Source organism: Actinia tenebrosa, unplaced genomic scaffold (genome assembly GCF_029948245.1).
Source record: "Actinia tenebrosa isolate PJP-AT-01 unplaced genomic scaffold, QUT_ActTen_1.0 PGA_scaffold13__45_contigs__length_12533684, whole genome shotgun sequence".
NCBI classification, from domain to species: Eukaryota; Metazoa; Cnidaria; class Anthozoa; order Actiniaria; family Actiniidae; genus Actinia; species Actinia tenebrosa.
In genome coordinates this window covers 1,173,514-1,197,991 of record NW_028292573.1, presented here as the reverse complement: position 1 = coordinate 1,197,991, position 24,478 = coordinate 1,173,514, and the positions used below count along the sequence as shown (strand labels likewise).

Sequence of the window (24,478 nt, the reverse complement as noted above, 5' to 3'; positions counted from 1 at the left end):
AAAAAGTCAGTTTTGTTTTGCAAATGACCTTCATCATTAATACGCACTGAATATTCTGTATTTTACGCTGTCTTGTTCTTGAAATAAAGGTTAAAAAATCCATTAGTCGTCTCCTTTATTTGACATAGAGGATATTACATGGGCGCGCGGAGATACGAATTTTATCTTCGAGTGTTGATGGTATCTCTCACGAGTGAGCGCAGCGAATGACTGAGAGATATTCAACACGAGAAGATAAAATTTGTATCTCCAAGTGGTCATGTAATATTCTGTTTATTATATAGATATCGATGAGCGAAATACGAGGACTTATCCGGTGTCCTAGACTTTCGTACATTCTACACAGTGAAGATATCATATCCGTCACATGTGAAGATATCGCTGTTGTCATGACTACCTTCATATTTCATCGATATCTATCTATATATATATATCCTTTGTCTCACTCGGGTAGGCGATAAGAGATAAAGACGTTGATATACCATTATTTAATTTACTCGCCAAACAATGGCTTTTGTTTCCTGAGCTCATTAAATTCTATCACGAACTTCACAAAGTGGGTCAAAACCAGACATGAGACATATGTCTTATACATAAAAGGTCTAGTGAATGACCACAGGAAGAAAAGATCGAGGATGCCTCCAACGACTGGAGATACAGCGGTAGGTTTTAAAAAAACCGATGGTGTGTTCAACCTTAACCCGACAAGTCGTAAGTTCTTTGTTAATTCTTTTTAGTCTTGGGTCCCTTCGAACTCGTGTTCTGCTTAGTGGTCTGACTAGTACTGGATGGGGAGGGTAACCTTTATCGGCGATAATATAACAACCTGCTGGTAAATTGAGATTGCATCGCCAGCGGCACCGCGGAAATACGTTTTTTCGAGCTCGATCATTATGGTCAGCGGTATACGCGTCTTCTTTCCAAGTCGGCCATCATGGCGGCTGGTAGTGGTTTGTACTGGTATTAGTGCGTGTTTATCACAAGAAATATCATCTTAAAAGCATCAAGCTCATTGTTATCATAACAAAGAATACGCAGATGCTACATTTTCAGGAAAAGTGAGAATATTATGGGAAAAATTGATGTTTTTTTCCGCCACAACAATCAGCATACTATCGAAGGTGAGTAATAGTAATAATAATAATTTGAATTTTTTCCAACTTTAGATGCTCCTTCACCCTCAAAAATGAACCAAAAGTGATCCTTTTACTCCTGTAAAGATAATAAGACACCTTTGTGCTTGATTTGAACTTATAAAGTCAACTTAAGTATCCATTTTACAAAAACTCAATTTTTTTCTACCTCTGTCAGTTCTTCGATGTTCGTTCTCTTTTTACTTTCTATCTAATCAGTGGTTGCATATCCGATAAAATTGATACTTTTACCTTTTAATTGTACACTGTAAAAGATAGAATATGATAACACCTGCTTGGGTGAAGTAATTTGCTATATTTTTGGACCTTAAAATTGAACTAATTATTAAAGTTTGTAGAAGGTTTTCTGACAATAGTATTTCCATCACTACCCCAAATTGTGATTGATTTCACATAATTTTGTAAAAGTAAAACTAAACCATACCGTACACGCGTGTGTAACTACACTGTTTTCTGTGTAACACAATCAGTGATGATTGAAATTTATCAGTTTCTAAACACAGGAAACTTTTTCAATTTCCCATTCTGGGAAATTTTTGGGAAATTCTTGGGATTTTTATGGGAAATTCATGTAAATTTCCATGATTGGGAAAATGCAACAAAATCCAAGGTTGGGAAAAAGAATTCCCAATCATTTCCCATTCAAGGGATTTGTTGGTCCCAATAATTTTCCATTCATGGGTTTGGGATTGTTCTGCTTTTTTCCCAATCATGGGTTTTACTCATCCCAATATTTTCCCATTCGTGTGTTTTACTCATCCCAATACTTTCCCATTCATGTGTTTTACTCATCCCAATATTTTCCCATTCGTGTGTTTTACTCATCCCAATATTTTCCCATTCGTGTGTTTTACTCATCCCAATATTTTCCCATTCATGTGTTTTACTCATCCCAATATTTTCCCATTCTTGGTTTTTACTTATCCCACTATTTTCCCATTCTGATTCAATTGAGAAAGATACAAGATTCTAAACTTTTCATCCATTTATTCATAATAAGAAAATAACTTACAAAAGTAAGAACTAAATTGCTATTGTTTTTTCTTCTTTATGACCATTTGTAAAAACAATCTAAGAAACTGGAGTACTCTAAAACATAAACAATATGAACATGTAACACACTATAATTCTTTGTCTTACTTATCATAATTTAGATGGGAAGCTGGAGTACTCGAAAACAACAAAAATGTACAACCAACACAACATTATTTTTCTTACTTACCAGAATGACTTAATGTTCAGAGGAGTGAGATTTTTGTGTGAACTGTAATATCAGACTTTGCAAGGTTTTTAAAATCTGACCCTTCTTTGATACTTACATAGTTCTGGCTAATTAGTTTTTTGGCAAGAACCTCAAAAAGTTTAGTTGGTGAAAGATCTGTGAGACTTCTCTTATTTGTTTGGAATCTGAGATTCAGTATTTTCACTATAGCAATCCTATCTGGTACACATTGAAAAACTAATGTCACAATTAATTTTGATGCCTGGCTGTTCAAGTTTTCATAAGTTATAGATTCACCATCATCAGACTTACAACTTGACTTAGGTGATGTGGATGCATTGCTACCAGTATCATCATCGTTGTCACTAGTACTTTCATCAAGCAAAACAGTATCATCATCAGTATCAGATGAGTGGTCATCTGCTTGATTTGGATATTGGACTTTTTTCACAGCCTATAATACAAAGATTGAACACATATTAGTATACTGGTGTTATAGAGAAATAAAGGAGATAAAATGAGCCTAGATTTTTTCATGAGCTTTGAAGTTCATGCTTATAGGTATTTTTTGGCACTCACTTCAAAATTAGATAAAAATAAATAAAAAATGCCAAAACACTTTGACATTAAAACTTTTTCATGTTAACATCTTGATTCAAGAAGCCGTGTTTTTATTTTGAATAATAAATATTTGTTGTATATATAAGCTGTCAGAATATACATATACCACTTTACTTGGGGTTTAGTTTAAAGCAATTTGAACTCAATCATTATTGCACATCAATCATACGATATATTTCTGTTTCAAAGTTTGTCATTCAGTACATCACCTTAGGTGTATGATCTTCATCAAAATAATCTGCCATAAAATAAAAATGAACTGGTCTTAGAATACATATATTTATAACAGCAAACAAAACAAAAAAAAACCAGCAACAACAACAAATAACGACTGTCTATAATTAGCAATTTCTCTATTTCTGCACACTTTGCTCAAATTTTGATTTACATTTTTTTTCATGGAATAAATTTTGACTTATCATAATATTGTTTAAAGAAATATTTGTCAAAGTAACAATATTTTGATCTTCTGGGTGGAATTATAATATTACCATACCTTGTGGAGTCTAAGTTTCTTCTTGTTATCATCAACTGGTAAATTTTGCTGCATTAAAGGAGAAACAGCACATACTTTAATACATTTTTTAAAAAAAGATTGCCCTAAGAAATCATAATTCTTACTATGTAAGTAACAAACAACAGTGTTTTATCAAGTATAAAACATGAGCTGTTTTTTTCTACATGACTTAAAAACCCTTTACTAATGAAACCATGCAAACATCTTGATTAATCGATACAGAACACACAGAACAGTTATGAATAACAACCGACCTTTATGAGGTTTCAGTACAGCAAGCTGCAATTCTCATAAAGACAGAAGATCCTGTATAAAAGCATGTGTCTATGAAAAAGTACATTCTGGAAAAGTACATTCTCAAGGGACGGATTAATCAGGCTAGGGATAAAAGTAGTATGTTCATCATTCATAAGCTTAGCTTGCTTACCTTGAAAATTGTGCATCACCTCTTCCCAAAAAGCCCTCTTTATTCTTTCTAAAAAGGTTTCTTCCATTTCTTCTCCTTGTTCGCTCAGCTTTCCTATCGTGTTTTAGTGATATTCTCTAACTGTATTGCACAAACAAAAAACCTCCACCAAGCAATGAAGTTAAAGAGGAATGATTGTTGCAAGTTTAGGCAACTTTATGCCAGTCGAAACAGCCGTGCAGTAGTTACAGATGATCTTAATGGCTAGTTTTCCCGCCTAAACTTCTGTGTGAGAGTACAGTCGATCTTATTGGATGGTTTTCCCACCTAAATGTGTCTATGATAGTACAACTGATATGATTGGATAACGTTATTCATCAAAACGAGTCTCTGTTGAGTATATCCGCTGACCAAGTAACACTAAGAAAAAAATGGCGACCAATTCCGGCATATCGAATTCACGGAATCAACGGAATCAACGGAATCAACGGAATCTCTTTGAAACATAGGGAAGTCAAACATCATTAAAATAAAGACAAATCAAATTAAAAGAAAAAGTTAAGAACTTCGTGCTCGGTCGTCCTCTAAGAAAAAAATTATATAAAACAACTCGATCGGAAACCCTATTATTAATATTATTATGATTTATCTACATAGAATGATTACCCAGGAAACAATGACATGTCAAAAACATAACTTTAGTCCAAATCATAGCTAACCTTGAAAGAATCTGTTCATGGATCCAGCAAAACATTGCACATTTTTCCATCGTTTTATGACAAGTTGGACGCCATTTTGTAAGCACAGGTAGCCCAATTTTCAAACACAGGAAGCCCATAGACATAAAGAAGAAGAGATAGGAATGCAGAAATAAAGAAATATGTTGGAAATGAATTAGGGAAATTAACTAAATTTAATAATGATATCGTTTATTGTTTACGTTTTGCATAATGCGCTAACAATTTAATCATAAAGTCTACTAGCATGTTCAGTTTTCATGTATTCAGGGGAATCTTGAGTCCTGTTTTGGGGAGAGTCACAGTTTTTGAAGCTTCTTTCTCGGTCGACAAAAATAGAAGCTCCGCCCCAATCATCAATGATAGTTTCCTAACAAAGACACTTGTAACGCTCTTGTAAAATTAACGAATATCCTAAAAACTAACATGTGTCATATCACAAAAGACACTTAATTGTAACGCTCTTGTGAAATTAACGAATATCCTAAAAATATCAAAAAGTTATCTAATAATGCCAAACTCATCTTTCAAATGATCCCAATGTATTTCGGTGAGTTTTGGCCTTATCAAATTGCAAACGTGTATTTCCAAATCGGAATTTTTTGCAATACAGGATCCTTTAAAATGGAAATGTTTCCAATCCCTTTTAATAACAAGTAGCCCTGTTTTAGGGTGTGAGAAAGAATATGCAACTTTTGCGACCAAGACAAAATCATGTGGTGGCGAAGGGACCGCTGGTGGATTTCGAATAGTACTGCAACAGCCATAACACTTACGTATCTGAGTTCCATGTAAGTGCTTGAGAATAAAATGTGTCTCGTGTTTTTCCAGTTCCTGGCAGGTTTCACTACTAGTTGAAGGAAAAACTGGCTTACTTGATTTAGAATTTCTTTGACGACGAGGCACGTTTCCTTTCTGTCCAACACACATAAGATTTATATTTTGTGTTGACTGTTTGTATTTGTTGGTGCATTTTCCATTGTCCAAATGCCATTTTAGAAAAGTTTTCAGGCGATCATTTATCTCGGCACAAGTAACCACATGGCTGCAAATAGAGTGAACATCAAAGTACTTGCAATTACAAGAAATCTTTCCAGATTCGTACAAAGTTACAACTTGAGAATCTTCTTTGTTTTCCATCGACTTTAAAACTGAAAATTTCAAGGTACCTTCTGTAAGGCACGGAGCTGGAAGTACAGTCTTCTCACAATTTTTGATCAACTCTGCCGCAGCTGACCACATGTTTTTAAGCGTATACTTGTTGACTTTTATTCCTGCCTTGTCATAAGGTATTGAAATGTAACCACTGTCGGCAAGTCCAGAGTTCGTGGTCGTTGGCATGGTAGAAGAGAAAGAATGTAGCTCTGACATGGTGATATTTTCTGCCCTCTTTAAAAAATATTTTCTTTGTGTTTGAGACATTTTAAAAAAGTCATCGCATCGTAGCTGATCTTGAAAGTCAACACGCACAAAATACTTGCCTGGCAGGTTGCAGAGGGCTTTGTTAACGTCAGACTTTTCAGCCTTAACGAATGATGCCGATTCTTTTATGAATGTAGGAAGTGACTTTTCTCTAAAGCCAAGCCAATTCTTCAGTCGAAAGTTATTACTTTCACTGTCATCGGTGTAGAATCGTTGAGGTGGCTTTCCTAAGCCTGCGCATGTTCTTATAGATGAAATCATCGAAGACTTCATCATCGTGGCATGAGAAGTGATATATTTTGCAAACCTTCCCGCGGGATCTAACTCTTCCCAACTTGTTTTTAAAGAATCAAATCGCGTGTCAAACTGATTGCTGTCCTTACTATTGAGTAAAGAGTCTTCCCCATAAATGATATTGTCTATGAAAATACTTTCGTAGTTAGCAAGTTTTAAAGCAGACAATTTTGCTTTTATATTTGTCTCGAAGTGTTTGAAGCAGCGCAGGGATGTTACCTGAGGGAACACTTTTTCCAGTGCGTTGCACAGTGCAGTTTCGCCATCAGTGCCATAAGATTTTAAACATGAAATACCGGGGCGTAACCTCTTCAAGGTCTGAAAAAATGCAGTATAAACCTCCTCAGTTTTTGAATAATGTATAAGAATAGGACCGAGGGAAATTGGAGGATTGTGATTTTCTGGATGCGTAGAAAGCTTTAAGTTTCTATATGTTACTATTGTCACATTGAACTTGCCAAGCTTGAAGGTGGGGTCTACAGAAATTGGCCAAAAATCTACATCATCGGTTGAAAATCGTTCTAGATCCAATAACTGGCTGTCTGTGGCAAGCACTACAAAAGGCTCGGGAAAGTGCTTCACTTCTCGAACAATATAACTAAATTCACGTTGAGCCATATCAATGATTTCAGAAAGTTCATCCGAGTCTTCTGATACAACACGCGAACTTTTTTTAGTATTAGTATATTTTCTGTCGACAACCTGTCTAGCATTGAGAACATCAGCCGGATTTTTTATGTTTTGGACGCCGCCCAGTTCCTCTACATTACTTGCCACGCATCGCGTACTGCTTCTACTGTGTTCTTTGGCAGCCTTTTCCAGGACTGAAGGCTTGGTTTTGCAGTAATTGCTTGGTTTCGTCTTGGAATTTCCATGTTTTACTCCTTTAATTGGGTGTTCGTTACCAACGAAAAAGTATTGTAAAAACACTAAGTCATTACAAATTTGTCCTCTGAAATTTTTAACGTAAGCTATCATCTTTTTGAAATCAGGATGTTTCTTGTTGTGAAAATACTTTCTTACGAGGAAAAAGTGGGGGTTTTTTTTCATTTTCTCATCCGGGATTTTCTTTTGGCATTCCAGTACATATTGATTATCACCATGTTTTCTGTTGAACGTAAAGGTTCTCACTCCATCATTGATCCATACCCCGTGCCCATCGCAACCAATGTCCGAAAAAGGAACATCATTAGGAAGAACAGAAATTATAAATGAAAGATTGTTTTCTACCAGAGGGGGTAGCTGTTTTGCAACATATTCTAACTTTGGCCTCTCTACGAGTGTTTCAAACAAATCTGTAAAAATTGGAGAATATTTTCCAAGTTTGAAAATTGGCATGCTGGGATCTTTCATATAAAACTTGGGGATTTGCTCCTTGTCATCACTGTCAGAATTAATATTTATGCTGTCTTCCAATTGTGATGGTTTGTCTTCTAATATTTCAAGACTGCTAGAGCTCGCGCTATCAAAAAAATCTTCGGTGTCGTTACCCGAACTGGCACTTTCCAAGCAATTTTTCTTGTGTCTGCCCCTTGAGAAAAGAATGTTAAAAAATTTAACTGATGATTACCTCTATTTGCTGCCAATATTACTTGGCACAATCAAAAATAATAATCCGGTTAATATGTAATCAGGCTTTCGTATCTCTTATGAACAACAATTTTCCCTCTTTTAAGGTCAATACTTCTTATCAGTTGAATGATCATTTCAATAATGAAAAGAAGTAAAATGCAGTATTGTTACATTGAGCCAGCAGTTGCAAGTCAGAATATAAATTTCATTTCACATTTAGGGATTGTGCAATAATTATCAGGAGGGGTGGTGGGGGGGGGGGGGCGAAAACTAGAGTAATCTAGCAAAAACTTAGACAGGCCCCCCCTCCAAAACCCCCCAAAAAATTGTTCAACCCCCTCTGTTATGCTGAAAATAACATGCCCCCTGCCTCTACTTTAAGTAAATACTTAAAAAAATACCTTTTTTATTGTCATGCTTAAGTGACTTTACTTTGAGCCCCCCTATCTTGGCAATGATTTTATGTAATGCCCCCCCCCCTCTAGTTTTTCGGCCCCCCCTCCTGATAATTATTGTGCACAGCATCCCTTACCTCGAGGTATTTTTCTTGGCTCGTTTACAATCTCTCGATGTAGGCTGATTATTGCTATCCTTTTGCTGAGGAAGATAGTAAACGGAGGATTTACAACAGACCTAGATTTTCAATGGGTGAAAAATGAGCTACCCTAGGGCACTTTTGTATTATATCGATCGCAGAAATGCCCCGAGAAGTCGATTGCACGGGATCACCAAGCCACTATATATATATATATATATATATATGTTTTGCTATGCACGAAAAATAGTAGGATTACAATAGAGCTTAGTACAATATAAATTCTTTATCGCACGCGCACGCATCAGTATAAAAGCTAAGTAAGTTAAATTAAATATTCAGTTTTGTCGAATTGCACAGCAAGCCACCGGGTAAGCTCTATCATGTCAGGTTTTGTTAATTTTGTTTAGATATTTAACGTTTTTTCCTTCCCCTATTTCTTTTAGATTTGGAACTCTATCTCTTTATGTAATTTGTAGCTATGAAATGTCATAAAGTTCTGAAACCGTGGCTGAGTGTTTAATAATTTCGTTTACCTGACGAAACAATATATATATATAGGAATTGAAATTAGATTAGCTTGGATTTTCTTGGATTTCCAACATGGAAATAATCAGGAAGAAAAACGTTATAGCAAGAGAGCATAAATAAGTATTTATGCTCTCTTGATTATAGTCATTACTTATGTAAAATGGGAATATAGTTAGGGGAGGGGGTCAAGGCTATTGCAGAGCTAGAGGGGGGGGGGGTAAACATTTTTATAAATGTACATTGAAGGGTGGTCACTGATCAGTTTTAACTGGGATCCAGTAGCAAATGTTGGTAAAACAATAAAATATTTAGAGTGCAAAAATTATATATAATGTGACTCCCATTTTGGATGATTATATATTTTGCAGTTTTGGTGAGCAGTTGGACGTAGACCTCATCAAAACGTTGTCAATAGTTTCACATTTAGTTTAGGTATAGTTTCAAGTATAGTTACCTTAAATTTGAGATAACGAAAATTCCCATTCGTTATCTTCACTATTCCGGGCCCCCCTTCTTCCCATTCATCTTCATCTTCTTGTACAATAGGCCGATCTTCGTTAGACTCCTCACTTGAAATGATGATACAGCTTTGCTGTTTACTCGGGCCTCCTACTGTCGCGGTATTCTGTTTAATTAAACCTTCGAAATGATCGCCCTTACGGAGAATGTAAACTGCTTGTTCGTCTTCTTCAGACAATACACGAGACGGGAACTTGGTCTCCACTACATTTTGGCCTCTGACGTCTGCTACAAGAACACTTTTATCCAAGGCATTTGCTACGACTTTGAGAATTATGTCGACGGTTTGTAAATTATATAGTTTGGTTTTCGCATAAAAATCAAATTGGCGAACGAGGTCTTTCCCAGTAAAAAATGGCAAGTAGTTGTCTAGGTTTTTCAATAACTCTTGTCTACATCTATGCAGCATTTCGTCATTTGAAATATCTATACTAAACTGACTTCGAAGGCTTAAACGTAATGAATGAAGTAGACAGTGGCCATCATTTGGGCACGGCTTAATCTCGAGATTTTTTTCACGTAGATAATAGCGGAAGTGCTTGTTAAACCTTAAAAAATTAAAATATAAACAATAATAGTCATTAGAATATTGATTACAGAGCATTTGGCTTTAATTTAAGTAAATTTATTTGTACTTACAGTTTACAAACAGAAGTCTCCATGTTCACACCACGAGGTCGAAGGTAAAGACAAAGCTGCCTATCGAAGTCAACCTTAGAAAAACTGGGCTTCCTGTGTTTGAAAATTGGGCTACCTGTGCTTACAAAATGGCGTCCAACTTGTCATAAAACGATGGAAAAATGTGCAATGTTTTGCTGGATCCATGAACAAATTCTTTCAAGGTTAGCTATGATTTGGACTAAAGTTATGTTTTTGACATGTCATTGTTTCCTGGGTAATCATTCTATGTAGATAAATCATAATAATATTAATAATAGGGTTTCCGATCGAGTTGTTTTATATAATTTTTTTCTTAGAGGACGACCGAGCACGAAGTTCTTAACTTTTTCTTTTAATTTGATTTGTCTTTCTTTTAATGATGTTTGACTTCCATATGTTTCAAAGAGATTCCGTTGATTCCGTTGATTCCGTGAATTCGATGTGCCGGACCAATTCCATATGGCGTTCCATCCATGCCAAAATTCATAGTTGACATTCGATATTGTAGTTTAAGTATTCTTCTTGGTTTGTACGATTGGACATTCAAGGTTAGATATTTTTTACGGAGTTTTCACAATTCTACTTTGTAGTTAAGAGTATGTCGATATTGTAGCTGAAGTATTCTTGTTGGTTTGTACGATTGGACATTCAAGTTCAGAGTATTGAACATTCAACTTATGAATATCCAACCGCAATCACTTTACATGCCGTCATCGCAGGCTCAAGGTACGAAGACTCCTCAAAATGGCGGGATAAAAACATAGTAAGTTTAGCTAATTTTCGTATCCTTTTTTCATAAGAGAAAAGTGTTAAAAATTCAAAAAATATACTCAACTCGATTATTCATATATTTTTCCTTTGTTTTATATGTTGTAGTCACCCAAGCAGGAGATTCTGTGTAATCATGAACGACATATCCTATTTGTTACAGTCTATTCATGACATTATCAGTGGTTTAAAACAGATTAACAGATGACTCGAATAATCAAATGGACTTCGAGTTGGTAGTTAGTAAATTTGATTATCTTCAGAGAATTGTGGTGAACCTCGATATCGATGATTTTGTAACAGAGACAATTAGGAGAGCGTATAGTTTGTTAATAGAAAGCAAAAATACCAAGAAATCCTCTGCAGGCCCAGGTTACAGCGCAGGAATTCAACGAGATGGAAGCCGTGGAAGACCATCATACGTCATAAGTAAGGACGTACTATCTTATTTCATTGACCAAAGTTTTAAACTGGAAGAAATTAGCACTATACTTGGAGTAAGTGTCAGAACTGTGAATAGAAGAATGTCATCATATGGACTCAGTGTATCAGGTAATTAAGACTTGTATCACAAGAAATATTTCAGAAAGAGTAATTTATCATTGATGAGTTGCGGGGGATTTCCTTTGTTGATGTCTAGTTTATATCACTCCCAAATTCTCCATGCCATTACAATTTCACTTCTTATTCGTTTCCTGCCTTCCCTTTCCACCCCAGAATTTCCATTTCTTTCTGTACATGTTAGTAACATGTGTCAGCAAAAGTGACTGTCATTTTTTGACACCCCACCCCTCAATCTGTTAAATATGCGTAATGAATATCTGTGAGAAGTTTGATGATTTAATGCAAAAGTGCACAGTGCAAGTTTTGTAAGTTGTTGTCACTGCAAAGATGGTGGCAATCTTTGTCATAAACTACCTTATGTTTATAGGGACATACAGTACCATTGATGATAACCAGCTAGATGAACTTACTATGCAAGCATCTAATGCACATCCTGGCATTGGTATTAGAATGCTAAAAGGCTATTTACAAAGCAAAGGAATCCGTGTCCAACGTGAAAGGGTTAGATTGTCGTTATTACGAATTGATCCCATTGGTATTGTTCAGAGGTGGCAATCAACTGTCAAAAGACGTCGCTATAATGTGAAATATCCCTTATCATTGTGGCACATTGATGGAAACCACAAACTTATAAGGTAACCTTGATTTTATTTTGAATTATTGGATAAGAACAAGTATATTTCACCTGCATGATGCAAATAATACAGCTGGGGTCTTGATAATTTTTGATACTGTGCTCAATTTCATGGATTGTTTTGTCATACATTTTGTAACCAAAAAAGTTTTCCCATGTACTGATGACACTTTTTCGTAGGTGGAGAATAGTAGTACATGGTGGAATAGATGGTTATTCCAGAATCCCAGTTTACCTAAAGGCATCTGGCAATAACAGAGCAGATACTGTATTAAATGCCTTTCTTGAGGCAACATCCGAGTATGGTCTTCCATCGCGTGTAAGATCCGACAAAGGTGGTGAAAATGTAGATGTTGCTTCATATATGTTAAGTCATATTCAGAGAGGACCAGGCAGAGGAAGCATGATTACAGGTATATCATAGAATCAGATCAGTTTTTATTGAATGCCAATTACCTATGTATGTTATTAGAGTCGTTTTCATTGCACCGTGAAACATTAGTCAGACTAATACGTAGTACTTGTTGGTGATAGCTAGTATTAGATCTAGTCTAATGAACCAAAGGCAACCATTATAATAAGGTGAATACATTAACGTGAAAAATACCAAAATGATACTCTTCCGAGTCAGGTCTCCTTGTGTTTAATACAAACTACCACACACTGCCAAAAACTAATTTAGTCTTTTTCGTTTCACGGTGCAATGAAAACGACTATATTAAACAGTGTGCAATTTTGAATAAATGCTTGATAGGAAAAAGTACCCACAATCAGAGAATTGAGCGACTTTGGATAGATGTTTTTGCTGGATGTATTTCCCTTTTCTACGAGCTATTTCATGATCTCGAAAGTCAGAATATCCTAGACCCAGACAGTGATGCTCATTTGTGGTGTCTACATTTTGTCTTCTTACCCATCATTAACAAACATCTAACCAATTGGAAGAATGCATGGGTTCATCACCCAATACGTACAGAGAAAAACAAGTCTCCAATGCAACTCTGGATTAGAGGCCTGCAGGAAGCCTGGGGGACACAGTCTGTTGAAGATGAAGTATTTCAGGTATGATGATTACAATCAAACTACCTCCAACATTAACATATTGACAGGGGCAGATTCAGAACTTTTTCAAAGAGGGGGTTGCAATGCAATCAGACAAACCAAAAAAATAAAAAAAAATTAATAGGGGGTTATTACTATTTTCTAAGACAAGTTATACTGAAAACTCTGTAGAACTAGTTCCCATAGGGTGGTTGCAATAAAACAAAGTAACAACACAGAAAATACTCAAGTAGCATTAAATCATTTATTTTCATTGAAAAATGAAATGGAAAATGTTCTTTAATATTAAGATGACTTTATCTTATAAATATGCTAGGATTAACAAAGGTCAACAAATTTTAAAATTTTAAATTGAAAGCACAATATGATCTCAGTTGCAAATATTCTTCCACTGTTTTTTATTTAGAATGAAGGTGACAACTTTGGTGTGGACTGGTCTGGGCCTATCCCTGAAGCAGATCCTAGTTTATGTAATGTGGTGGAAGTACCAAACACGACTTGCCCTTTGACTGAAGCCCAGATGAGTTTATTACCATCAACAGAAAACATGAGCTATTTAGAAGGAGTAGAAACATTCCAGCAAATGCTCAACATTTTGAAACTGTAACTTTTGAATATTATGTATGTATAGAATATTATACGAGAGAAGTGTGACACTCCTTCTTGAGCATACCCAACCTAATGTTTTCTGACAATTATTACAAGAACTATTGTTGAAGTTTGAAAATGTGGTTGGCTGTTGAGAGCCCAAGTGTAATAATTGGTTCTGAATGTTTCTTGGCGATAATGTGACTGTTTACTATGCTAAGACCCAAATGTTATTTCATTAAGAACCAAATGTTATTACTCTAAGGACCTTTATTACTTCAGAACCAATTATAACACTCGGGCTATCAACATTGGCTCACTAGCATTTCAGTGGCCATCAATCAATTAGCTGAACTGAAATATAAAAAGCTAGTTGGTGAGTAATGCTTCAAGTTTCAAGGATCACCCTTAAACAGTAATGGTTGTAAGATTTATTGCATGACATTATATACTGATTCTGGGATTGGGGGAGAGGGACTCCATTAAAACAATGAGAGGGGAGCTCAGCAGATGGTTTTGAAAATGACCCTAAAAGGTACATATAAATTAACTGAGACACTTAAATGGTACAACCACATTAAATCAATTATAAAAAATATGTTAGCATATTATTTTCGCCCCTAAAAGGTCTGCCAAGCACCCCATCCATTTGTTATGGGAGTCCCTACCCCCTGGTACTAATTCAACGTTTTGTTTAAAAAAGTATGTCCAAACGTGAAACACTACCAGATTTTTCTCAACGCTTCATTGGCTACATAACAACTGTAACTACAACTCTAGATTTTGTTTAAAAAATTTTATGAGATGTGCACTTCATCCTAGTGGAATGCAAATCCCGCAGCACCATATTTAAGTGCTACATCCATATTTTTTTGGAATTCCAAATATTCCTTGTGCTTTATTGGTAAAATGATAGACCTGAAACAGGTCTCTGATAATGGCAAGTTATTCTCTCCATTGTCGAACTTAATTAGAAGCTTGCCACTGCTTAACTTGAAGGCAGTTTCTCCAGTCCAAAAGCTCATCAGGGTGCGAAGTTTTAAACCTCCTATATTTAATAATAAAATTAATGAAGTTGTCCTTTGGGAGTGTGATATTAAAAATGAAATTAAAAAAAAAAAATAGAAAATGATTTGTGTGAATACAGACAACATTATTACAAAGGCTTGGAAAATCTGGAAAAATACTCAGGATCAAAACCTTTGCAATTACCAATGCAGTACCCCAACCACCATTTAGAGCTTTCTATTCCACAGGGGTAGCTTAGGTTTTTGAGATTCAGGATTGCATGGTTAAGCTGTAGGTAATTAAGAGGATGAGAAAATCTTGACCAAAGCTCAGCTGTGAAAAGTACTACTGCGTAAAATCATGGGTTTGTACACTGTCATATGCTGAGTTGTTTCCCAAGTCTTTACTATTCTTAATGATCGGAATGATATGCACGGTGGAATTTGAGTAATAAACCCAAAACAATAAATGTTAATTAATGGACATGTTCACGTAGATTACGTTAGCCATAAATACAGCTGTTAAGCAGAGGTATTGCATTCTTGCTCAGTTTTACCAGTGGTAAAAGACGAAGCGGCCCACCCGCCCTCCCTTCGATTTGTGTTTAGGGGCAATAAAAGGAAGGGGAAATAATTAAACCATTCTATCAAATTAAATTCTACTGTAAGCTGTTTCAAACGAGAACAATATAAAAGTGTTTATGGATGCAACAATAACTGTAATTAAAGATTCTAAAAATAAAGCTTTTATGAACTTTTTTTTACCTTCAGCACCTTCAATTTCATCGATATATGATTTGAAGAAACCCACAGTTCTCTCCTGTTCTTCTTTTGGCGTTTCCTCAAATTCAAAGGCTGCCTTGATTTCTTTCCCACTTAACACCTGTTCGGCATCTGTGGGGAAAACTACCCTGACCAAGTTGGGATATCTTTTCATAAATGTATGAAGTTTTACTTCTTCCATTCCTAAAATATTAATAATATGACAAAATAATTTAGAAATATATTAATAAACTGTGAAAGTATTAAGAAATTAAACTTAGCAACAAGTTAACAATGACCTTCACAACTGATGTCACAGTGAACTTGTTTATTCTGGGACTGAATAACCAAGAAAAATGTGTGATCATTTTTTCTGCGGTTCACCTGGGTGTCCATTCTTGTCCCCCAGGAGAATTTCAGAAAAAATGATTAACTAATTCACTAATGACTGATTCACTAACAATAACAAAGAACACATAACAATAAATCTATCCAGTGCTTTTGGGCTTTGATGACTCTTTTTCATAAAAAAAATAAGAAAAAACTGTAATATGCTTATTTGGCATAAACATTTTTTTTTTTTTTTTTTGCATATCTCATAAATATCATTGAGACTTCAGGGCGAACCTCTCTTGTTTAGTTTATAATGTTTGATTATACTCTTAACTGTTTTCAGAATGATAAAAACTTTTGTTACGAAAAATGTCTGAGATAATTTATGCAGTGTAAGGGATCCATTTCACAGTAATACCCCTTTTATATACATATCTTATACTATCTTATACTGCATTACACATGCAGTATAAGATAGGTAGTACAGAAAGTTTATAGTTCCACCTTGAAAAACACTAACCATTACCTTTAATAATGTCATCCAATTCAAGATGGCGTTTCTCAATAACATGATATGTCATAAGCCCATCCATAACAAGCTTGCGGTTTTCACATGACAATTCATCTGGGTCTAATCCAGCCTCCATAATGTAGGGCTCCAAAGTACTTCTTTGATCTGGGGTGAGCTTCTCATTGAATGGAAGTGAGTCAAGCTGTGATAAAAAGAATATTTAGAAGAAAAAAATAGAAAGACTTCAATGTCAAATAATTAGCCCATAATTATATGCAGGGTGGACTATATACAATGGACCAAACCCAGCTAATGCATTGCTATGTACATTTCCATCCATTTCAACCCAATTCAAAACCTGATATTGATATTCCACATGATATTGTAAAATGCACAAAGACAAACATTCCAAAAGAATTTAAAGTGAGTGGTTACGTACCCACCCTTATGACAAACCAAACCACAACAAAACAAAAATGAAAACAAAACAATTGTTTTGGAGGGAGGGGGCAGGGTCTCAGGAACTTTAATGATGTAGGAAAGTGCAGACTTGGTATTCCATGTGGTTAGGGATTTTTCTGAGCTTCAATCGGATTGCGATCTCATCCTCTCATTATAGAAAATCTGTGAAACACAGACAGCAGAAACTCAAAGCAGCATTGTAATTCGGTGCAATTTCTGTTAAGAACTCATTTTGAAGCGTGTAATTATGGGATATATATATACAGTATATGAATTATACGATTTTTTGGAGCATTAAACCCAGTGAAGGTATTAGCTAAAAAAACACGGCTCAAGTGTCTGCACTGTAAATAAAATCTATTCACCTTGTTTCATCAAATGTGTCGTATAGTTAAGTTAACTCAATAAACACATAGAAGAATTTTTTTGGAAGACCCAGGAATTTTTACAGTAAGGGGTGCACCCCCAAGGATTTAGTATTGGGAAGGATGCAGCACTTAACTATGGACCACTCATCTCAGGGAGGGAGGGGTGCACACTCCCTGCACCCCTCTTCCTGGATCCACCCCTGTACACAGTTACAAAAATTGCTAATTGGTGCAAATTTATGCAATGTTTTGCGAGTTAATGCAAAGGTTAGCAATATTAATCTATCACAAGAAAATTATTGGCAAACTGCAAATATTTACCAATTATAATGATAATATGATTTCCTTTTTTAGTTTTGTCTTACCTCACTAATGACTTGTCTCAATTCCCAGTCTGGAATATCCTCTACTGTCAGAGGTGGTGGAGTGTCACTGTTTTTATCATTTGACAGATAAAACTTTATTCCTGGAGAAATCCCATGCAGTCCTGGACCACCATGGAGAATGGAATGGCCTATCATCCTGCCCATGGCTTTATAAGCCCCTGTCAATCTGAGGGAGTGATCATGTGTGGGAACGCGATGCTCACTCTCTCCCTCTATAAACATCAGCGGTTTTCCGGAACTTGAGGGAATCCCTTCATCTAAGGCTCTCATGGTTTCTGTGAAAAACTCTCGAATAGGGCCACTTCCCACTCCTTCTTCCTCCTCAAATCGGATTCTTGGCATAAGTTTCAAATTTGTTCTGGGATTTTTATAGATTCCCATTATTTCTTTTCTTAGTTCAGTGACCCCATCTACTCTGCATACTGTGATTATTTGTTTGGATGGGGCATTCTCGATTACATGGGACTGTAACAATTGTAGTGCAGTCTCAGGGGATTCATCAGTACTGTGGTTTTCAAAAGCAGGTTTCATCAACTCACTGTCACTTTCACTGCCATGGTTATCACCAACAGAATCATCATCTATTGTTATACATGTAGATGGCATACTGTATATTCCTGAGAAAGACAATATCGTAGGTCTATACATTACTATTATATCAATATAATGTATACTATTTAACAATTAGTCCTCGAGTCCGGATGGTCTACGAGTCAATAGCCCATGAGGCCGAAGGCCGAATGTGCTATTGATTCATAGACCAAGAGGGGAAGAGGTCTAATTGTTTTAGTAAAAACCTAGTGATCGGTCCAATAAAGGGTGCTCTCAAAATCGACTTTTTTTCGCTACTAGAGGTCTATCACTAATAGACCACGAGTAGCTCAGCCAATCAGAGGGCCAGATTGGTGATAGACCATAAGTAGGTTTTTACCAAACTAATATAGTATAATAATATAGAGGATAATTATAGCATAATAATATAGAGGATATTGAATGGTGAAGCAAACATATCGAAGTTTATCTTCGAGTGGTGGAAAAGATTTCACAAGTGGGCACTAGTCAGGTAGTTCAAGGACAAATATTGGCCAAATCATTAAAGGCCTATCAGAGCTGAGGAAAGCACAAACTTTGTCACATATGTTGACTTTGGTGTAACATGACATTTGCTCAAAACATTCTTAATTACTGAGTTATCATACAAGAGGCTTGGGCTTGGGTATGGCTTGGGTAGATGGGTGTCTACCCAAGCCATATATTCTCTGTAAAAAATTGACATTTTTGAGGGCTGATAACTCTGGTACCTTTTAACAAAACACGTTCAAACTTGCCAGATTTACTAATCTAGAGATACTTTATCAGATGAGAAAACTTTTTTGCTAATTACATTAAAATTCAAAACTCTCCCGAGTCCCTTGCTCGTTTTTGTAGTGGCCAACTGCTACTTACCTAACAATCTTCCAACTGCTTCATTTGTATTGCCATTAGAATCATCCAAAGCCCCTTGAATTTCAATATCAGTGGCATCTGGGCATATCTCCTTAATCATGATTGTATCTTGGAGGCCACTGGTACTGGGTACTGGTGCTGGTTCAATGCCAGATTGTGGAATAATTCTGGAATTAGTAATGAAATAAAATGAAATATGCATATATATGTCAATTTATGCTGTTTCATCAGTAGTTCAAATGGCAGTGTTATACATTTTGTATAATTTACCTCTTATTAGTAGGTACTGCAATGGAATCTAATGTCTTCTGCTTCTGCAAAAATTAATAGAAAAACATAAATTGTTTGTAAAAAACTGAGAGCTCTAAATGCATCAAAGTTAATAAAGTGAATTATCATAACTGCAAAAGCCAAGAACATAATTACATAAAAAATAAGGGTATCTGAGCTAGTGCATGTGTCAAATTATATTTATATATCATATATTATTATTATATACACCTATTTCAAAAAACGTTGTCACAATGATCAAGCCTAGACTGCAGAGAGTGCTGGTAATTTAAAATTTTATTAATTCAATGCTGTGGAAGCAAGTCTACCTCTACACCTATTATCAAAAGCAGCAGCCATGCGTTGAGCAATTTTTGAGGATGACTGATGAAAATGCACCATAAATACAATAATTATGATTAAATGTAATGGTGTTCTCTTTGAAATAGGCGTATATTTGATCAAGTATGGGAATGGGGATAAATTTTTTTCAGAATAAACAATATAGGCTGGCTGAAAGGTTTATATATGCAATAATTATAGTGCTGGCATTATTTAAAACTACATGATATGTTTTTATGATATGTGTCCCATGCCTTTTCTGGTGGTGTGTTGATTGCTGGAAACTCATGGGTTTCTTGATGAGCTGACATTTCATTCATGCGAATTGCTTTTCCACATACAAAACAATCAACAACTGGGATGGCAGCTTCAGATTCCTGTTATAATAAAAACACATTTTGTTATAGCCATTTCAATGTATGACAATGGGTACAAGCACGAAAAACAAATAGCAAAAACTAACCCATCAAGACAGACAAGAAATAGCACATTATGACCTTCCATTAATTCCTAAATTACAGAGGAATACACTTGGCATCCGCAACCCATTAAGTATAAAATTACAGTAGTACTTAATCAGGTTCCTTGTTTTCACTTTAAAAAATGTATAATTTCATGGGTGTGGCTCTTATTGTCATAAAATCAAAATTATCAGATAACCTTTGTTTTGTTTTTCATAAATAAATGACTTACTTCAGTCTGATCCAGCTGTGATTCTGTCTGCAATGTTTGATGTTGCTCAATATCCCTTTGCAGAGGTCTTATGTATATCTTTGCTTGACCTGCCAGTTGTTTGATACTAGTTGATATATGGGGTGGGTTGATTACATGAAAACCCCCATCTTCACCTCCTCCTCTCTGAAAAAGATATAGTTCAAATCCCCCTGCCATGCTCAATGCAGGGTATTTTAAGAGAATATTCTGATACACATGTTCATGTGCACCAAAAGTTATTGAGCCATCTCCTAGCCCCATGTTGGAGAGGTGGGTCCTGTCCTTAATGGAAGAAGGAGGACTTGAGGCAGTCTTGGAGGCAAGGCACACGAATTTAAGGGTGCATGTGGACTCATTTTTGCCTTTTCCTTTTCCTTTTCCATTTTTGTTAGTATACTGTTTTTTGGAAGCATATCCAAACAACCTTCGTTGTTCTACCACAGCGGAGTTTGGAACTGAAGATAAACTTGTAGAAGAAGCACGGGTAGATATACTTGTAGATACAGTTGTAGAGGCTTGTGCACCATCTGAGAAGTTTGACACATGATTATTAACTAAGAAAACCAAGAAAACCTAAAAAAGTTTTGGAATGTTTATCTGATAAATGTGAAAAGACTTTGACAACAGCACTATTTAACGTATAGGATCATATAACTTAGAACTACAGAAAAATATAGAATACATAAAAAGGATCTCACTAAAAATGCCGGTTTTTTCGAAATATATATAGTTTCTTAACTTATCAAAATAGCAATACCACTTCTAGAATGACAGTTTGTAAGCTTAAATAATTGCAGCGCTAGCTGCATTCAAGTGAAATCAGTGGCGGCCAAACTTGTAGCTGGAAATGACCGAAATGGTAGAAGAATCAACTGCAGGAATTTTATGCGAGTACAAATTCCTAGTGACATCACAGACTATAAAATCTCCCATAACAGCTAAATAATACCTCTTGACTCTAGACTATTGTCGTGTAATACCACGGATCAAAGTGCACGCGCTGACCAGTCAGTCAAGTCAGTCCACACGCAAAGCCTATACATAATACTACCACATACTCTATTTCCTTTTTTTTTAGATTATTACCTTTTGGTCGGGTTATTATAGATAATTTTGATATGAATATTAAAATATCTTTAGCTTGAAGCTGAACTCATTCCTTGGAACTCATGTACGTGTGCGGCATTGTGCGTCATGTGGACCCGTCATGTGTGAAATTCCAAAAAAAAAAAACAGGAAAATCTTTCTTATTTTATACAAACTACTATTTAATCTTACCTTGTGGAACACCTCCTCTTTGCAATGCCAATAGTCGATCGGCCACCTTTAACAGGGCCGACCTCACCTCATTTAACTCCTCACTCATAGTCGCCAGAACAAAATCCCGAAAATCCACGTGAGCATGAGGAGCTTAGCTTAGTTCGAGAAAGCGTCACCCCGTTGTGTTGGTACAAATAATGTCCCTACTAAAACAAAGAACTATGAAACCTGAGCATTTGAGTTGGTTAGATGTCTATTTATTTAATCCAAGATTGCGTCATAATTAGCAACACCTTGGTGGAGTGATACTGAACCACAGATTAGATAAGATTACAATAGAAAAGTTTCCTAAATTTTGTTTACGAATTATAATTAATAAACAAAATAACGATGTATAACAATTATAAATAGTATAATAATGCCTTATGATCTTATGAGAACATCCTCCATGGCCGAAGTCTACTCGGAGCTTCCCTGTCGATTACTTCTAGGATTTGCCGCCAATACCATCGTCATCAAGAGTAAATAATTAAGGATAAAATTTCAACAGCTAGGGTCTGCCAAATTTCAATGACTGATTATTTTCAGAGGAAAAAAGGAAAGTGTTCTAAGCCGGTACTTTGTACTACACCTCCAGTAACCACAAAACATACTGAACTAAGCTAAGCTCCCCATGATTTTGAGGAGTCTTCGTACCTTGAGCCCGCGATGACGGCATGTAAAGTGATTGCGGTTGGATATTCATAAGTTGAATGTTCAATACTCTGAACTTGAATGTCCAATCGTACAAACCAACAAGAATACTTCAGCTACAATATCGACATACTCTTAACTACAAAGTAGAATTGTGAAAACTCCGTAAAAAATATCTAACCTTGAATGTCCAATCGTACAAACCAAGAAGAATACTTAAACTACAATATCGAATGTCAACTATGAATTTTGGCATGGATGGAACGCCATAATTCCACGCGTGAAAATTTATCATGGTCAAGGAATGATATTTCATCTTGTGATTGCGAGGAAAAACCTTTTACACACGTTAATTGCAAGTGTTGGAATTGTCGTGGAAAGGCAACTCATCGTAGCATGAATTTCCCATAAAAATCCCAAGAATTTCCCTGAAAATTTCCAAGAATGGGAAATTGAAAAAGTTTCCTGTGTATCTCTCCACTCTTGTCATAAGACATTCCCATTTTCATCCAAAGTGTTTTTTATGGAAAATGGTATTGATATTATTCCAGGCTTGGGCTTTTATTGGAAAATAATTCCCATCTCAGGGTTTTATTTGGAAAACTTTAAGGAAATTATTCCATATTTGGATTTGTATTGGGAAATTATTCCCATTGTATTCCCATCTCAGGGTTTTATTTGGAAAACTTTAAGGAAATTATTCCATATTTGGATTTGTATTGGGAAATTATTCCCATTGTATTCCCATCTCAGGGTTTTGTTTGGAAAACTTTAAGGAAATTATTCCATATTTGGATTTGTATTGGGAAATTATTCCCATTGTATTCCCATCTCAGGGTTTTGTTTGGAAAACTTTAAGGAAATTATTCCATATTTGGATTTGTATTGGGAAATTATTCCCATTGTATTCCCATCTCAGGGTTTTGTTTGGAAAACTTTAAGAAAATTATTCCATATTTGGATTTGTATTGGGAAATTATTCCCATTGTATTCCCATCTCAGGGTTTTGTTTGGAAAACTTTAAGAAAATTATTCCATATTTGGATTTGTATTGGGAAATTGAAAAATTAAACGAGACTTACCTAAGTCGAAGTTGGATTGAGATTCTACCGTAGCATTTGCAAGAATGAGGAGGGTCACGTGAGATAGCAGGCATTGAGTATCCGAGCTCAGTCTTTAAAGCGATTTTTGGGACTTAATGGGGAAAATAAATATTCTATGTGTAGAGTATCATGGGCAACAGTATAGGGCTTGGGTGGGATGTGACATCCTCATTCCTGCAAATGCTACGGTTAGAATCTCAATCCAACTTCGACTTAGGTAAGTCTCGTTTAATTTTCAATGCTACCTCGCATTTGCATACAATCGAAGGTCACGTGAGATTTTAAAGCTCAAAGGCTCCCAAAATCAACCACACATAGCCCAAGCAAGCAACATGTATAAATTGTATTTTTTGTTCCACTAGAAACATACATAGGTCATAACCCAAAGCCTAGAAAGCTAGAGTATGATACTAAATCTAGACTGAATCTCAAAGAATAATAAAGTCAGTTATTTGGTTTAAAAACTGCTTCAGCAAATTTGTTCTCTCTATAGATTGGTCTGTCATAAAACTTTGCAAACACTGAGTCTGATCTCCACCCAGCATGGTCATTATGTCCTGAATGGGGACATCTGCTGCTTTAGCTGCTGAAGTAGATGCTGATCTTGTGCTGTGGCTTTTAGGGATATCAGTGTTTATGCAGCTGCCTTCATTGTCTGTTTTAACCATCTAGATATAGTGTCTTTAGATGCTGGGCCATGAGGCTCTGCATGACAAATCAGAAGTTGTCTGGTAATTCTACGAATGGCAGCTGTTCTTGTGATATATGCATTTAGCAGTAGTCACAATACAAAGTCTTTTTGTCTGAACTGTAACGTTTAAATACGATGGGATCAGATGGCGGTTCTTTCCACTCTTGCACTTGTATGTTTAAGGCATGAGGTGATTCTGAAAGAGTATTCATCAGGCTTTTTACTGTCATGCTATCAAGAGATAACTTTTGTAGTGTTTTGAGTTATGAGCAGATATTAGTGCCATTATCATTACCGTTTTCCAATGTTAGGAGCTTTAGAGAG

General features: G+C 35.7%; 2 protein-coding genes across 4 annotated transcripts; one reads left to right on the top strand and one right to left on the bottom strand.

The window, feature by feature from the left end:
- The first annotated feature begins 881 nt into the window (after positions 1-881).
- LOC148911557 (uncharacterized) lies at positions 882-15,556 on the top strand. Of its 3 annotated transcripts, none has more exons than XM_089028949.1 (6): positions 882-1,121; positions 10,781-11,510; positions 11,890-12,157; positions 12,337-12,569; positions 12,911-13,218; positions 13,625-15,556. In XM_089028949.1, the coding sequence occupies exons 2-6, from the start codon at positions 11,180-11,182 to the stop codon at positions 13,823-13,825; spliced, it is 1,341 nt and encodes a 446-aa protein (XP_088885075.1). In that variant the 5' UTR covers positions 882-1,121; positions 10,781-11,179; the 3' UTR covers positions 13,826-15,556. The 3 variants fall into 3 exon arrangements, with proteins under 3 accessions (XP_088885075.1, XP_088885074.1, XP_088885073.1); XM_089028948.1 differs by lacking the exon at positions 882-1,121 and having other exon boundaries at positions 10,590-10,953; positions 11,067-11,510; XM_089028947.1 differs by lacking the exon at positions 882-1,121 and having other exon boundaries at positions 10,590-11,510.
- On the bottom strand, positions 14,625-17,789 carry LOC148911556 (uncharacterized). Its single transcript, XM_089028950.1, has 4 exons — positions 17,615-17,789; positions 16,435-16,621; positions 15,579-15,779; positions 14,625-14,854 (listed from the first exon to the last, which is right to left on the bottom strand). Exons 1-4 carry the CDS (start codon positions 17,777-17,779, stop codon positions 14,625-14,627), a joined length of 783 nt encoding a protein of 260 aa, XP_088885076.1. The 5' UTR covers positions 17,780-17,789.
- Between the last annotated feature and the right edge of the window lie 6,689 nt (positions 17,790-24,478).